The sequence below is a fragment of the Tursiops truncatus genome, chromosome 13, assembly GCF_011762595.2.
Source record: "Tursiops truncatus isolate mTurTru1 chromosome 13, mTurTru1.mat.Y, whole genome shotgun sequence".
In the NCBI taxonomy this organism is placed as follows: domain Eukaryota; kingdom Metazoa; phylum Chordata; class Mammalia; order Artiodactyla; family Delphinidae; genus Tursiops; species Tursiops truncatus.
Genome location: NC_047046.1, coordinates 86,222,587 through 86,239,564, shown reverse-complemented (window position 1 = coordinate 86,239,564; position 16,978 = coordinate 86,222,587). Strand labels below are relative to the sequence as shown.

The following is a 16,978-nucleotide window of genomic DNA, read 5'->3' as shown; positions in this document are numbered from 1 at the left end:
GCAGCGGTCCGGTAGTCACCTGCTGTAGGTGCTTCAGGCAGGTGCCGCAGCTAGACTCTCCAGGCTGCACCCGGGCCACAAGGGAAGTATTCCTGAGAGGCACGGTGGGCTGGTACCTTCCAGCCTGAAAGACAGTGCAGCTTCCAGGAGCATCGTCCTAGCTTCCTGTGCTTGCCGTGACAGATCATCACACACGGGGCGGCTTAAAGCAACAGAAACTCATTTTCTCACCCTTCTGGAGGCCAGATGTCTAAAATCAAGGTGTCGGCTGGGCCGTGCTCCCTCTGGAGGCTCCAGGGAGGAGTCCTTCCTGCCGTTTCCAGCTGCTGGTGGGGAGCTTCCCACAGAAAATATTTATTTTATTCTATTCTACTTTGTGACAATTTTAGTCCTTTTAAAAGAGGTTTATTGCAATGTTTTTCGAGGTGAAATATGACGTGGTATTTGTAGAATACAGTCCAGGAGTTTATAATACTGCTTTTCGGTGAGCCGTTCTTAATAAGAGATTCCTCTCATTTCATTGTCGGAATATGAAATATTTAGTTCCTCACTCTGCTTAGGAACATTGTATCTTTTGCCTTTCTCGCCAGTTCTTCAGCGTTTAAGAGAAAATCGATCTTTGATTTTATGATTTTGTTCTCGAGCATATAAGCGTGCTCTAAAACATCAGGAGACTGACCATGCTTGTTTTAGGTCACAATTCCTATGGTACTTAAAACAAAAGGATGGTTTCATTAATATACAGGGAAACCCATTCGATCTGCGTTTTCCTGGACAATTTAGTTGCCACCTGACCTTCCATAAAGAGGTTTTTCAAAATATTTTTTGTATCTTCTCCTAACTATACTCTGACTTGAGTTTATTGTCAATTATGGAACAAGAGAAGGTCTGTGGCCTGAAAAACCAAATTTCCCCTGCGTGTGCATTTGCAGAGAATGTTCCCCTGCGTGTGCATTTGCAGAGAATGTTCCCCTGCGTGTGCATTTGCAGAGAATGTTCCCCTGCGTGTGCATTTGCAGAGAATGTTCCCCTGCGTGTGCATTTGCAGAGAATGTTCCCCTGCGTGTGCGTTTGCAGAGAATGTTCCCCTGCGTGTGCGTTTGCAGAGAATGTTCCCCTGCGTGTGCGTTTGCAGAGAATGTTCCCCTGCGTGTGCATTTGCAGAGAATGTTCCCCTGCGTGTGCATTTGCAGAGAATGTTCCCCTGCGTGTGCGTTTGCAGAGAATGGCGCATGCACGCTTTTGAGGAATTGATCGTATTGGTCTTGGTGGTCGGCATCTGTCGGCACTGCGTGTATGATATTCTTGAGATGCACTTGGTCTCTTAATCAAGTTCCAGTGGCCCATCCCGACCTTGAACGGGTGGAAACCAGCTTTGGCCTGACTGTTTCTCTAGCTCCTGGAATGAGTCCGAGCAGGTGGTCACAGGTACAGAACTCAGCTACGAAGAAAAGCACCTGCAGAGGCAAGTGACAGTTCCATTTTGCAAAACGAGTTTGTTCCTTTCGAGCAAGGGACCCAGAACTCAGGTACAATCAGCGATCGCTGTGAAATCGCTTTTTCTTTCACTTCTCGACCTGATTGCATTGACATGCACCTTAAAACCTGATTTTCACTGAAGAAGATTTTATTTCCACCTTTACTAAAATGTGGAAAGTAATCAGAAGACGCATAAGACTAAAATAAATCGTGATGATGTCCAGCACTGACAGTGCTAGCTGAGGGTCAGACACTGTTACAATCACCACACGTATGGACCCATTTCGCGTTCAGAATAACCCCGTGAGATAGATGGTATCATTATGCCCATTTTACAGTGAAACAGGAAACGGAGGAGGTTGAAGAGATTGGCAGAGCTGAGGTATATATTCAGAAAAATGGTCAGACTCTGATATATCAACATGTTTTTCCTTTGAGCAAAGATTCATCTTCCATTACTAGACTTTTGCCCCTTCCACCCTGTCTGCATCACAGGAAGCAGTTATTACCCATGTGCAGGCGTAGAGTGATGTGTTCAGGGAGATTAAGTAGGAGAGGTTTTCATTCTATAAAACTAAAGGAAATTTCAAATTAAGAAAAGCAGAGTTCTCCACTGCCTTCTTCTGTTTTCAGTAATGTAGGATATCTTTTTGAACTGAATGAATGCCCTTCTGTGAATTGGCTTTAAGTGCATTTTATTTAAACTTGCCATTCACACGACCATCAAACTCTTTTCAGTAAAAGAGATACACGGAACAAAGCCCCCCTCCCTCTCTCCCACCACCCCACGCCCTGCCTTTGTCACCGTCCTTCTTGTTCTACTTAAACAGCTGATGGAGCAGAAACTTCCAGGAATAAATAGGATATTTGTGTTCCTAAAATAGATGTTAGAACGTCCAGTTACATAACAGGTCTCGATAAACAGTTTTACTGTGGCACTAGTTAAAACTTAACTTGGCTGTGAGCAGTGTTGAAGTGAAGTCCTGAGCTCCTTTCTTTGCGTTCGTTATTTAAAGAACACTGCGACCTTAATTCCACCGCCAAATGGTCTTGCAGAGAGCGTGGCTTTTGAACTAAGTAGTAAAGGGACCATTTCCTAGTCCAAGATAACGGCTTCACACGCACCTCAAGCACGTAGTTCTAAACTCCCTTTAGTGACGCCACAACGTTTCATTTTAACTACCTGCAAACTAAGCATGTATGTTTTTTAAAATGTTAATAAAACATGTTTATGTTAATGTTAATTAATGTTAATGTTAATTAATGTTAATAAAATATCTTTATTAACTACCTGCAAACTAAGCATTTATGTTTTTTAAAATATCTTTATTGAGATGTGATTCTCATGCCGTACAGTTCACCCGTTTAACGTGTACAATTTGGTGCTTTTTCAGTTTAGTCATAGATACGCGGAACCGTCACAACAATCAATTTTAGAACATTTTCATCACCTCACAGAGGAACTGCGCTCTGCTGCCGTCACCCGCGCCCCCCGGGACCAGCCTCCCAGCCCGCAGCCCTAAGCGACCACTCATCGACTTTCTGTCTCTAGATTTCCCTGTTCCGGACGTTCTGTGTGAATGTAATCATGTAACGTGGTCTTTTCTGTCTGGCTTCTTTCACGTAGCGTAATGTTTTCAGCGGTCGTCCATGTTGTAGCCTGTGTCAGTGCTTCCTTCTTTTTCAAGGTCAGTAGTATCTCTTTGTACGGATATGCCACATTTTGTGTATCCATTCGTCTGCTGATGGGCAGTTGGGTTGTTTCCGCCTGCTGGCTATTATAAAGAACTCTGCTATAAGCAAAAACTCATCGACAAGTTTTTGTGTGGACATATGTTTTCGTTTCTCTTATATACCTTCTGAATTTTAAAAATCCTGGATTTTCATATACTCATATCATCAAAAATGCTTCCTGTGTTTTCCAGACAAATCTAGAAAAGGAGTCCTGGATTTGAAATCTCATCTCATTGAGAGTTGTAACATCACGGTTCTTTTCCTCTGAATCCACAGTGTTGAGTGGGAAGCATTTTCAGTGCCTTTAGTCATAAATCTATTCGAGTTACTCATTCTAACCATCCTCCCACCCCACCCTACCCGCAGCGCCAGGCCACCGCTAATGTACTCTCAGTCTCTACAGATCTGCCTCTTCCGGACACTTCTTAAATATGCAATCATACAACAGGGGTGTGTGTGTGTGTGTGTGTGTGTGTGTCTGGCTTCTTTCACTTACGTAATGTTTTCAAGGTTCACCCGTGTTGTAGAATATGTCAATACTTCATTACTTTCTACTGCTGAATAACATTCCATTGTAGGAAAATGCCACGTTTTACTTACCCGTTCATTAGTTGGTGGACGTTTGGGTTGTTTCCACCTGTTGGTATCACAGATCACGCTGCTGTGAACATTTGTGTAGGAGTTTTTGCACGGACGTATGTTTTCATTTCTCTTGGGTGTGTACCGAAGCTGCATCTGCAGGGTCAAATGGCGACTCTGTTTCCGAGGGGCCATTGGAGTCTCTTCCACAGCAGCTGCACCATTTCACTACAGCGTACGAGGGCCTCCACATCCGCCCAGCAGTTCTTGTTATCAGGTTTTTTATTGTATCCAGCAGTGTCGTGTGGGTTTTGATTTGCATTTCCTTAATGGATAACAATGATGGGCATCTTTTCCTGGGCTTATTGGTCATTCATATGCCTTCTTTCTAGAAGTGCCTGTTCAGATCCTTGGCCAGTTATTTTAATTGGGTGGTTTGTCTTTTTGTTGTTTAGTTGTGGGAGCTCTTTATGTATTCTGGACACTAGACCCTTATCAGATAAATGATTTGCAAATATTTTCTCCTATTCTCTGGGTTGTCGTTTCACTTTCTTTTTTTTTTTTTTTTTGTGGTACGCGGGCTTCTCACTGTTGTGGCCTCTCCCGTTGCGGAGCACAGGCTCCGGACGCGCAGGCTCAGAGGCCATGGCTCACGGGCCCAGCCACTCCGCAGCACGTGGGATCTTCCCGGACCGGGGCACGAACCCGCGTCCCCTGCATCGGCAGGCGGACTCAACCACTGCGCCACCAGGGAAGCCCTCGTTTCACTTTCTTGATCACACCGTTTGCAGCCCAGAAGTTTCAAATTGTGATGAAGTCCAGTTTATCCATGATTTCTTTTGGTGTCACGTCTAAGAAACCGTTGCTGAGGCAGCACCTGCTTTAATGACTAAGTTAAGTCTGATTCTCAGTCCTTCTCTAATCCTTGTCATGTGGGCCCTGCTTTCAAATCATTCTTTAAAAGTGGAGTTCTGATGACCCACAGAATGTCTTCATGAAAAACTCATCACCGTCCTATATGTTTGTGAACAGATTCACAATTTTCACCCCGTCTCTGTTGCTTCTCTTTGTCTAGACCAGTGGCTCTCAACCAGGGGACCCCCCCGCCATCCTCCGGACATTTGTCAATGTCTAGAGACATTTCTTGTCACAACTGCAGGGGCTACTAGCGTCTCCTGGGTGGAGGACAAAGAAGGAGCTGAACGTCCCATGACACGCAGGACAGCCTCTGCCCCACAGCGAGGCTTATCCAGCCCTAAATACCAATGATGTAGCGTTGAGAAGCCCTGGTCTAGATGGGCTAAGGTCACACTTTTGCCTGATTGTCTCCATCCTGTTCTGATGCTGCATAAAAAGGGACATGCCACTGAGATGAGTCGGGTTATGTGAGTCTGATTGTCATGTTTCTTCGTATTCTTTGCATTGATCCCATAAGCTTTCAGTGTTTTGCTGGTATCGTCTGTTACTTGTCCAAATCCAGCCCAGAGCAAAACTGTGATCCTTGTTTAAGAAATAAACCAAAAATGCCGAATAATAAGTGCAAAGTAATAAGAGCTATTTTTATATACTTCTTATTACTTTGTACAAACAGTACACACTTACACATGCATACGCACAGGCACACACACACTCATAGACATACGCACGTGTACACACACACACACGATTTTTTCTGGTGTTGATACTTTAGTACTTTAACAGTTTCAAACAAAGTTTATCACCAGATTTAAATAACAAGAACATGCAGGAGGATTTTTTCAGCCGCAGAAAATACCAGGAGATTTGATCCTCCCCGCATGCGTCCTGGTCCCTGAAGCACCCGCGCGGCCGTGGGCTGATGGGCTGTTGGCGGGGACAGTCTCATTGCTTCCCTCTCCCCCTCCGGTGGCAGCTGAGATCTCTGAGATGTGATTAGAGAGCAGTGCTGTAGGAATTTAAGCTAAACACGTACAGCCAGCCCATATGGGGCCCGGATTTATTCTGAGCGTGAAAGGAATGACTTGCTTCTTAAAACAAAAGAGAGAGAGAGAGTTTCCCTTAGATTCCACAATTTTCCTTGAAAGCACAAAGTGCTCCCAGGGCGAGGAACTGACCAGTTAGCATCCCGGCCTCCACCCCAGGTGCCCACACCTCAGGTCTCCCGCTGGCTTATCTCCTTCCTGGGAAGACGCTGGACTGGGGTGTCCCGGCGACCCCAGTGGCTGAGCCCATGCTAGCTCCCGGGAGCCATGGGCAGTGCCGGGAGCCGAGGGGGTGACCACACCAGAGATGGGTGACATTCCAGCACCGTGGATGCGAGTCAGCCCGTCAGCATTCCCATCGGGGACACTCTGCCTTCCGACTCTGGAGCTGCTGTCCACCCTCTGCTTGAGTCCCCGGGTTGACACCTCCAGGGAGAAATGAGTGGGAAGAAGGACTGTGTCACAAAGCGTGTATCAGAGCGACGAGTCCACAAAAGATGTCCAAAGATGCTCACTTGTTGCCATCACTCCTTCCGTTTCTTCTGGGAATTATCTCCCCAGCGTTATGGGAAGGCTTGTCTACCATTCTTCTGATGAAACCAGAATCTTAAAATTATCTTCAGTTCACAGGAATGTCCTAATCAGACAGCAAGAACCTCTGAGTTATGACGCTCATTTCACACTTCGGCAAACGGAGTAGAGGAAACTTCAGTTGTTTTCCCACAGTTACCCGGCTAGCAGGTGGGGCAGCAGGATTCAAGTCCAGGAAATGGGCCTCAGAGACCCAGTTCTTAAGCTTTTGTGCAGACAACAGTTTGGTGCAGTGTACTATGTGGGCCGCTGATCCTGTGCCCCAAGCCATTTTCAGCAAATTTCTAGGTGGATTAAATCTATCAGCTACGTGAATATGGCAGAAGATAAAGGAAAATAAATATTTGTCTTTTAGTAACATCCCCTCCACGGTGACCTCAGGTCGAAGATACACGTGGTGCCCTGAGAAACAGCAGACTTAGTGGCACTTAGATGAGGGTCATAAGGCCAGACGGTGACCGGTACCCAGAGCATCTGACCAGCCTGTGTTCTGTAAAGCAAGCCCGTGAGGCTGAAACGTGGCTGGGGAGGGTGATGGGTGAATGTGTCGCTGGTGAAGCCGTAATGAAAGCTCCGCTGGGTTTCTTCTTTCCTCTTTAAGATGACATCAGTCAAGGATAAGATGCAGAAGGAGCACAGTGCGGGAGGACGGAGGGCCGTGACCAGTGCAGCTTATCTTGCTAAATAAACATTCTAAGAGTTAAAAACGGTGAATCACTGTGTACCTTTTTCCTAGGGTGTCTCAGCAGAAGTAAGTGTGACGCCGGCTCAGGAAGCTGGCTCACCCGGTACTGGTTTAAATGGCACTGATCCGTTAGGGGGTGGCTTGATGGTTCTCTGATTTTCTTTCTGAAACATCCATTGTGTTTACTTCGTGTGAGCATCCCAAGGAGGCCCCACGGCTCATTTCTCTCCGCATCCTCAGCTCCTACTACAAGGTCCGCATGGGAATCAGTGAGTGAATGGGATACAGTTAAGGAAATAGAACCAGATAAGACTGACCCTGCGTCTAAACGCAGGATGTCCCACTCAAGTTTTATGGCATCTCACGAAATGTCTTTTTTTAAGGTGTGGCAAACTTCTCTAAATCAGTTCTCACTTCTCCTTCTTCTTTTTGTTAAGCAACCTATGGTGGACCGTGTCTCAAATACTAACATGTAACTGTTTTTTCAGTTTAGAATGTCACTTTTTAAATGGTTCACACCTTTCCTCTCCTGATATGTGTTTTCTAGTTTGAATCAGAACTTTTGAAAACTTTTTAACTTTTTAGAAATGTGCCTGCAGTGTTTTCTTTTCCTCTCCCAGAGCTTTCTTTTTATTTTTCAGAAGTTTCTACAACGATTAGAAACTTATCCTCTGGGCCATTCCTCCTAAAATTGCTACCTTGAGACCTTCAGTGTTTTAAAAAAGCAAGGCTGATTAAAATCATATTGTCCTCTGTACTCGTGTGTGTGTGTGTGTGTGTGTGTGTGTGTGTGTGTGTGTGTGTGTAAATAGCTGTACCAAGCAGAAGAAAATCTCTAAAAATGGTAGTGATACACCTGGATGATGGGGTCTGTTGCCAGAGGATTGGACAAGATGGTTAGAAAGTGCAGCAACTTGCTTAAATCATAGTTAATATTCTGCCAGATACTGGTGGGTAATGAAGCTCACTTATACTAAGAAGTATTTTAAAGTCTCCATCAATAATTATGGGAGTTTTGCTTGTTGTATTTCCCTCTAAAATTCATAGGGAGAAGTAAGTGGATTCTTACATATTAGGCTGATAGAAAGGAAAACAGGCACAGATATTTTTTTAACATCTTTATTGGAGTATGATTGCTTAACAATGGTGTGTTAGTTTCTGTTGTATAACAAAGTGAATCAGTTATACATATACATATGTTCCCATATCTCTTCCCTCTTGCATCTCCCTCCCTCCCACCCTCCCTGTCCCACCCCTCTAGGTGGTCACAAAGCACCGAGCTGATCTCCCTGTGCTTTGCGGCTGCTTCCCACTAGCTATCTACCTTACGTTTGGTAGTGTATATATGTCCATGCCACTCTCTCACTTTGTCCCAGCTTACCCTTCCCCCTCCCCATATCCTCAAGTCCGTTCTCTACGTCTGTGTCTTTATTCCTGTCCTGCCCCTAGATTCTTCAGAACCTTTTTTTTTTTTTTTAGATTCCATATATATGCGTTACCATACGGTATTTGTTTTTCTCTTTCTGACTTACTTCACTCTGTATGACAGACTCCAGGTCCATCCACCTCACTACAAATAACTCAATTTCGTTTCTTTTTATGGCTGAGTAATATTCCATTGTATATATGTGCCACATCATCTTTATCCATTCATCTGTTGCTGGACACTTCAGTTGCTTCCATCTCCTGGCTATTGTAAATAGTGCTACAGTGAACATTGTGGTATGTGACTCTTCTTGAATTATGGTTTTCTCAGGGTATATGCCCAGTAGTGGGATTGCTGGGTCATATGGTAGTTCTACTTTTAGTTTTTTAAGGAACCTCCATACTGTTCTCCATAGTGGCTGTATCAATTTACATTCCCCCCAACAGTGCAAGAGGGTTCCCTTTCCTCCACACCCTCTCCAGCATTTGTTGTTTGTAGATTTTTTGAAGATGGCCATTCTGACTGGTGTGAGATGATACCTCATTGTAGTTTTGATTTGCATTTCTCTGATGATTAGTGATGTTGAGCATCCTTTCATGTGTTTGTTGGCAGTCTGTATATCTTCTGTGGAGAAATGTCTATTTAGGTCTTCTGCCCATTCCTGGATTGGGTTGTTTGGTTTTGTGTTATTGAGCTGCATGAGCTGCTTGTAAGTTTTGGAGATTAGTCCTTTGTTAGTTGCTTCATTTGTAAATACTTTCTCCCATTCTGAGGGTTGTCTTTTCTTCTTGTTTATGGGCACAGATATTATGAAGAAATCATAACGGCTTGAAATGCACTCAGATACTTATAGTCACGGACACAGTTTAAAAATCAGAACACACTGGGACAAGGACACTCAGGGAGGGTCCAGGTCATAGGCCTGACTGTCTTGTATGTCTGAGGATTTTATTACGTTTTATAATTTACAGGACGCTCTTATTTCTTTATCATGAAAATTCCATTACATTGGACACACATCACCTTGATTTTGTTTGTGTTGCTTTTGGACATTTTGCTTATTGAAAATGTGTTATTTATGAGGATTTAAAAAAATTAATTTATGGGTCTTCATTGCTGCGCGCGGGCTTTCTCTAGTCACAGCGAGCGGGGGCTTCTCTTCGTTGCGGTGCGCGGGCTTCTCACTGCGGTGGCTTCTCTTGTTGCGGAGCACAGGCTCTAGGCACGCGGGCTTCAGTAACTGTGGCACGCAGGCTCAGTAGTTGTGGCTCGTGGGCTCTAGAGTGCAGGCTCAGTGGTTGTGGCGCACGGGCTTAGTTGCTCCGCGGCATGTGGGATCTTCCCGGACCAGGGCTCGAACCCGTGTCCCCTGCATTGGCAGGCGGATTCTTAACCACGGCGCCACCAAGGAAGTCCCAAGGATGTTTTTTATATTCGTGGAATAGCAGCAGTATCAGGTCTCAGAAACAAGCTTTGTATTTGGACGTAAATTAGTCCGTAAATTTCCCAGGGCAACATGTACTTTCAGCACAGCCTCGTGCACCATGATGTGGGGGACAGATGTTTACTCAGCTAGAGGCTTGGTACTGAGAAGGGATAAGATGGGAGGGGGTGGGGTTTGTGGTCCTGCCTGTATCACTACGCGGGGCTGCATCTGTGGCTGTTTTACCGGCGGATGTGCTGTCGCCTCAGCCCGGAAGGCTGTGGAAGGCGTGGGCGTAAGACGCAAGATGTCTCTTCGCCACGATGCCATTCCAGCCTTTTTTTTTTTTCAAGTTCTGCACAGAAGGTTTATTGGTTCCTCTCGGAAAGGGCCCCCTCCCACCGTCTGTCCAGGAGCTGCCTTTGAAGCCGGTTCTGGGTTCCCCCAGCTGTGGGTCGACCCTTTTGTTCCCTGAGCGTCTGAGTCCCTGGCAGACGGCGTTCACTCAGGGTCGGCGGGCACCACGTTGCTCTGGAAGAGTTTAAGGATGTGGTTCTCGGTCACCTGTTGCACTTTCCTATGTCCCAGTGCCACGGCGATGTAAGACGCAAGATGTCTATTCACCGTGATGCCATTCCCGCCTCAGCAGTGGATATGGGGAAGTTGTGTGACCATGCTGTCAACCTCCACTCACTGAAAGCAAAGTGATTTACTTTAAAGATCTAGCTTTTCCTGTGCACCTGAAGCACCATCATCCCTGACACTCCACGTTGTTTCCCTATAACCACCGAGAAGGAAAACACTGCCAGTTCTAGTTGGAAGATGCTATTGATTTGTAAGGAGCATCCTGATTTTAAAATGTGAAAAAACATATCCACAGCGATTTACAATGGCAGCTAAATTGTATTTAATTACTTACTTCTCCAATAAAGCTTATTATTTTGTAGTTAGTGAAGGGTATGATACTGACACCAGCCTAGAAGGGAGATGTGAAACAAACACATATGATAGGAATTTATGATGATGAAAGAATCTACCAAGAAATTCCTTCTCTTCCAAGTTTTACTCTCCTCTAAAAATAAACAGGTAGACATGAAAAATTATATACTACACCACCTTTGGCGCCCTCTGCTGAAACAGAAGTTATCTATTTTAAACTATTCTTAAACAGCATAAAATGGAAGTTTTCTCTCCAGCACTTGCTAGATACCAGGCATTGTGCCAGGTTTGGGGCTAGAAAGATTTATCAGGCAAGGTCCCCGTTCTCAGGAAGTTTACAGTGTGGTGGGGAGACAGAGTGATACACAGACAGGGCGTTCGTGATGGTGTCTGCAGTAGAGACCAGCTCAGATCTATGGCTGGGGGGACAGGAAGGGGGCTGGGGGCAGGGAAGCCACTGAGGCGGGGCTGGGGGCTGGGTGAGGTCAGAATTCCCAGAGGCTCTGACCTCTGCCTGGACCCCCACCCCCACCCCCACCCCCAGGTCAGGAGGTAGGGTGCGGTCCAGGCAGAGAGATTGGTCTGAAAAAAAGTGACGCAAAGTAAGCGTGGAGACCAGAGTCCGGAGCGGCGGACCCCCTTGTGGATCTGCCCAAGTTAGGCACTGTCTTTAAAAGATCATGGTGTGACTCTTTCAACCTCCAGAAATGTATCTCGTACAACGTTGAGTAGGCGAGCAAGGCTTAAGGCAGCGTTGGGCATAACTGAAGACGAGGCAGCGGGGTGCAGGGTCCCCAGCGGGAGCCTGGTCACCTGGCAAGAGAGATGGAGAGAGGTGCCAGGTCCCTGTCGACCAGGGCAGCGTGGGCAGTGCTGCGTGTCCTGGGGGACACGATCTCCAGCACTCCTGCTTAAGTGACAAAGAAGGAGCAGAGCAGCGTCCAGAGTGTGCTGGCATTTACGTAAAGGTAAAAAGGAGGAAGAAGGGAGTGAGCTTGTGCAGTGGCTGAACTGTGCCCAGACTGTTTTGGAGGAAGACAGAAGCTGGAAGCACATCCACAGGGGAGGTGCCCGGGGATCCCACCCTTCTCACCGTGACCCTCGCAGTGCCCTCTGAATTTGATGTCAGGTGCATGCGTTCCATATGAAAATCATTAAATAAGCTTGATTTAGAGTAGAAACTGAACCGTATCTACTCTGTGCACTTACAATTTTAAACTCAAAAAGCACCCTGGGGTTCCATAAAAAAGCAGAAGGGAGTCGGGTGGGAGGGGAGTGAAGAAAGCTCACCTCTGAGGGTGCAGATTCCCAGAGGAACGAGGGCGGAGGTGGGTGCCCAGCCCAGCCCAGCCCAGCCCAGCCCGCATGGCGCCTGCTACTCCCCTCAGCTGGCCAGGTGGGCCGAGGACGTTTGCACCATTCCTGCCCCTGCAAGGGACTCTCCCCCAGGGCTGTCCTGCCCGGCTACCATTGAGCAAAGTTGGAATTCAGGGGAGTCAGGTTTGGTGTCAGTTTCATCCCACGCTTTAAACTCACAGCCCAGAACAGCGACCAAGTGGACAGGCTCCTGAAATACATGGGGTGATGTTTAGCTCGTTTAGTTTAATAACTTCAGTTTCTTTTGTATGAAAGTATATCCGCTGGAGCAAGAGAATGCTTGCGTGCTCAGGCAGAGAAACCGAGCCAGAGTTCAGACTCCTCCGCAGGAAACACAGCCTGAATTGAGATTCCATCTCATACCTTGAAGACAGACATGAAAATGTGCTTATTGGCTCCAAAATGTATCAAGAGAAAAACGCATTAAAGCTTCTTGTTGGTAAGACACTATATCTTAAGAAAGGGTTGTTTTGTGTTGTTTTTTCCAGGATGGTGAAACTAACGGAGGAGAATCTGAAAAAAAGAGAAACCTTCGTAACCTTTCCCGGGAGACCTCAGAAGACAGTGACGTGTTTGGTACGTAATATAAAAATTAGAAGATGGGATTTCATATGAGAATCGTGTGCAGACACATTCTCATTTGGAGAAGGTCTTAATTTTTTTAATTACGTGAGTAATCCGTGAATCTGTTCTCATTATTAGAAATGCGGCCTCTGTAGAAACCTGGAGGCCGAGCCCGCTTCATCAGCCTCTTGGGAACATCCATCCGTCTCCCGGGTGGGACTGCCCTGGCCGCCCATGGTAGCCGTCCTCATCTTGTTTTGCTTTTGGTTTTGTTTCGCATGCCTTTCTGTACCCACAGACACCGGAAATTTCCCAGATTTTCCCTTGCTATATGCTATTTCTCTAGTCATCTCCTTGATCAATTGGGTGTGGGCATTGGGAGGCCAAGCAGTTCTGGTAAAAAAAAAATAGCTAACAAGGAAGGGAAATAGTCCCAGAGCCTGGATACGGTGGTGTTTATTTTAACTACAAAGAGTGACTTAGGAGGTGTTGGGAAATGTGTTTTCTGTAAGAGTTTACATTTTCATCACCCTAGAGATAGAGGTTGCCTCGCACCCCAGGAGTGAACGGGCAGGCTCCCACCCATTCCTGTATTAACGCTGTTGGGTCCGCCTCTGCCGCGTGACAGTGACCGTGGATTACTCTCCCAGCATCACAGGCCAAACTGGAACACGGGCAGCCCTGCCCGGGGGCATCGCTCTTTTCTCCACGTATTCGTATTCCTGGAGTGTGAGGACTGAAAGCCAGATCCTGAGGTCTCCTTTCTCAAAACAAGAGGGCCCGGTGTTCTAGCTGCTAAGATGAGCCTTAGCCATTGTCAGCCCAGCCTGCAGGTCTGACACTCAAGGAACAAGGCCTCCCACCGTCTTCCTGGCCTGGTCTCTGCTCATTTCTGGAAAGGGTTTCTTTACGCTTCCCTTGTCAGGCAGGAAAATCCATCCCAATTTTCTTTGTTCCTGATTTACCTGCTCGTTCTGAAAAATCCTTTCCTTCTCTATAATTCCTTCCTTCTTGAGCAGAACACGTAATTACAGAAGTACCGCTGCCCACTTTTTCAGTATCATAGGCTTCCATGAAAATCAGTGTAACCCAAAGGCCCAGAGACAAAACACTGAGGATTAGTTAAATGGAAATCAGACAGGAGGCCAGTGCTTGTTACTCTCTCCCGGATTCTGCCTGCTCCACGATGATTTCCATAGGGATTTTTGGGACCTGAACACAGTCCAGCGCCTCCAGGTAGTGGGGTTTCCACTCCTTAGGGGCAGAGGAAGGAGTAGAGGATGGCATCCTGGCTTGGAGAGTAGGGTGTGGCCTTTGGACTATAGAGGGAGGCACGTCTGACTGTCAGTGACTTTAACGCTAAATCTGCCTGTAAACCTCTAAGATAAAGGTGTCTGTAGGCCTGTATTCTAACTACATATGTGTATAAACACATAAAAGGAATGACAAAGTAGAAATGTCCATAGTTATGTTCTATATATGAATAAGAGTAAGTTTTAGAATTTCTTTTTGGCTAAGCTCACTTATTTTTTTTTTTTTGTGGTACGCGGGCCTCTCACTGCTGTGGCCTCTCCCGTTGCGGAGCACAGGCTCCGGACGCGCAGGCTCAGCGGCCATGGCTCAGGGGCCCAGCCGCTCCGCGGCATGTGGGATCTTCCCGGGCCGGGGCACGAACCCGTGTCCCCTGCATCGGCAGGCGGACTCTCAACCACTGCGCCACCAGGGACGCCCTAAGCTCACTTATTTTTAAAGCAAGTATCATATTTACCATTACCCAGGTTTAGCACTTTTAGGATTATTTGAAACGTCAGCCGGTCTTTCACTGTCAGATACACACACACACACACAACGCAATTATATTGCCTGTATATAATGCCTGTATGACATAGCGTGAAAAAGATCTATAATAAGCCTTTTCCTCAAGTTATAAACATGGTGTACTTCCTGGATAACTTTAAAAGGCAGCCCTTTTGAACCTTCTCAAATGCATACTCAATTTGGAGAATTGTTTTATTATCTGGAGTTGAATGTGAAAGCCAGTGGAAATGCAAATATTTCAGTCCTGTCACAAAGTTAGATTTGCCTTTTACCGGAAGAATAATGCCACAAGCCAGCTTCTGCCTGTCTTGCCTGCTGTGACTTTGTGGTGCCTTGAACGCGGAGGCAGGCTGGAATATCTGCTGATTGGAGGTACCGGTCCCGGGCCAAGCTCTCAGCCCATCAGCGCGATTAGGGAGTAGTTCCCTAATTGTCACCTTCAGGGCATTGCAGCTGATGCCGCTGAGTCACAGCAGAGGGGAAGCGTGACCATGAGTGAGGGGGACCCAGGACACCTCCCGGGCTCCACTGCTCTGTGCTCTGCCGTCCTGAGTCACACGGACGTGGGCGCTGCAGAGCCGTCGGGCGTCTGCTTTTGAACTTCATAGTCTCCCAGTCCTAATGCTTTCCCGGGGTCCAAAGCCGCCCCAGTCTAAAGGGGCAGAGTGATGGGGGGAAAAGAGGCTGAAATAATCTTGGCTATCCATCTTGACAACCTACTTTTGGAGGAAATATGTACGATTTAAAATCCTGAAGTGTCACTCGAGGTGAAATCAGCAGCTCCCTCCCATTACAAAAAGGTCTTTCCCTTGGGCTTCCCTGGTGGCGCAGTGGTTGAGAGTCCGCCTGCCGATGCAGGGGACACGGGTTCGTGCCCTGGCCCGGGAAGATCCCACATGCCGCGGAGCAGCTGGGCCCGTGAGCCATGGCCGCTGAGCCTGCGCGTCCGGAGCCTGTGCTCCGCAACGGGAGAGGCCACAGCAGTGAGAGGCCCGCGTACTGCAAAAAAAAAAAAGGTCTTTCGCTGACTAGACAGAAATTCCCCGAATCTAAGAGAAACCACGCTTTCGTGATGGTCCCTGAGCCACAAGCCCGCAGCAGCCACTTAGCGATTCTCTTCAGGCTCCTGGTCATCGTTCTGTCCATGTGTCAGCAGAACTGGGGGCTGGTGAGGGGTGTGGGGGAGGCCCTTAGCCTTCCCCTCACCCGCGTCTTCAGGACACTCGGTGGAGGTTGGGAAGGCCACCTTGTGAGAGTCCTGCGCGGGAGTCCAGAGGCTCCTTGGCCGGCGCTGCCCCCACGCAGGTGCCTGAGTCACTGGCTCACGTGTGTGATGCATGAGCTGCACAACTTAAACCAGGGCAACTTCCTCCGTGTGTGGTGCACGCTTAGGACTGACTTGGCAACGCGCTTAAGAGTTCTATTTACTTTTTCATTCTCTGGGAGAGTTTCACTGAAGGATTTAGATCCAAGTAATAACTCATTGGAGCGCACTTGTGAATCTCCTGTAATTTCTCCCCTGACGGTGGGGCGTTACACGTGGGGAGTTTTGCCTGGTCACCCAAAGAGGAAGGAAGCATCTTAGGGCTCGGGAGCCCCGCGAGAACCACGTGCTGTCTGGGCTTTGGGGAACCAGGGTGTTTTGTGGTGGGACAGTTGCTGAGCTGTTTTTGGAACCTCACGGCCACACACGTGGCACAAGCTAGCCCTGTCATTTGGAATCCAGGTAGGAAGGAAGGTGGGCCTTCGCCGCCACCCCCGTGCCCCAGAGCTAAAGCAGGGGCTAAAGCAGGGGCAGGTAATTCAGCCGAGGTGAGCAGAAGCCCTAGGTCTCCCTAACTGTACCCACGAAGTAGAGAGGTCTCCAAGAGAGGGCACCCCTGCTCTTTCCAGAGCAACTGTGGATCCTCCCAGATGCGACCCTCATCTCAAAAGTCAGAGCAGAGGGGTGAGTGCCTGTCACGTGGGGTGAACGCTAGTGCAGCTCCACAGGGTCATAGGATTGTGAGAACGCGGCCGCGCGTCAGGTCAGAGCACTTTACGCAGCTAAGCCACGTGCGCGTTGCAGGGAAGGGCAAAATCCTGTGAAAATCGCTAGTTCACTGCTCAGATAATGGAGAGAGTTGTCGATGTTTAATGTTTAGGGGGAAAGCATTCATATTAGAAACATTTGCGTGTATGTCTAAGTATATAATATATATTATTAATAATTATATATTTTTAAGTGGATACAAATATCTATATGTGTGCATATATGTGTGTCTTTATTTCACAAGGCTTGAGTTAACTTGCAATAAGAAAAAGAAACAAAATACAAAAAACATAAAGCAGATATGAAGTAAGTCCGCGCGTGCGTTTGTTGACTGCACAGTGGTTGCTGTGTTGAACTTATTCAACCTGTA

The 16,978-nt window shown here is 47.1% G+C and overlaps 1 protein-coding gene across 6 annotated transcripts in view; it reads left to right on the top strand.

Moving 5' to 3' along the window:
* The window catches only part of MBP (myelin basic protein), a 112,770-nt gene that overhangs the window by 38,861 nt on the left and 56,931 nt on the right, over positions 1–16,978 (top strand). For all 6 annotated transcript variants that reach the window (XM_033837855.2, XM_033837852.2, XM_073790834.1 and 3 more), the window contains one exon: positions 12,683–12,770. In XM_033837855.2, the coding sequence (XP_033693746.2) occupies positions 12,683–12,770 (88 nt within the window). The remainder of the gene's footprint in view (positions 1–12,682; positions 12,771–16,978) is intronic.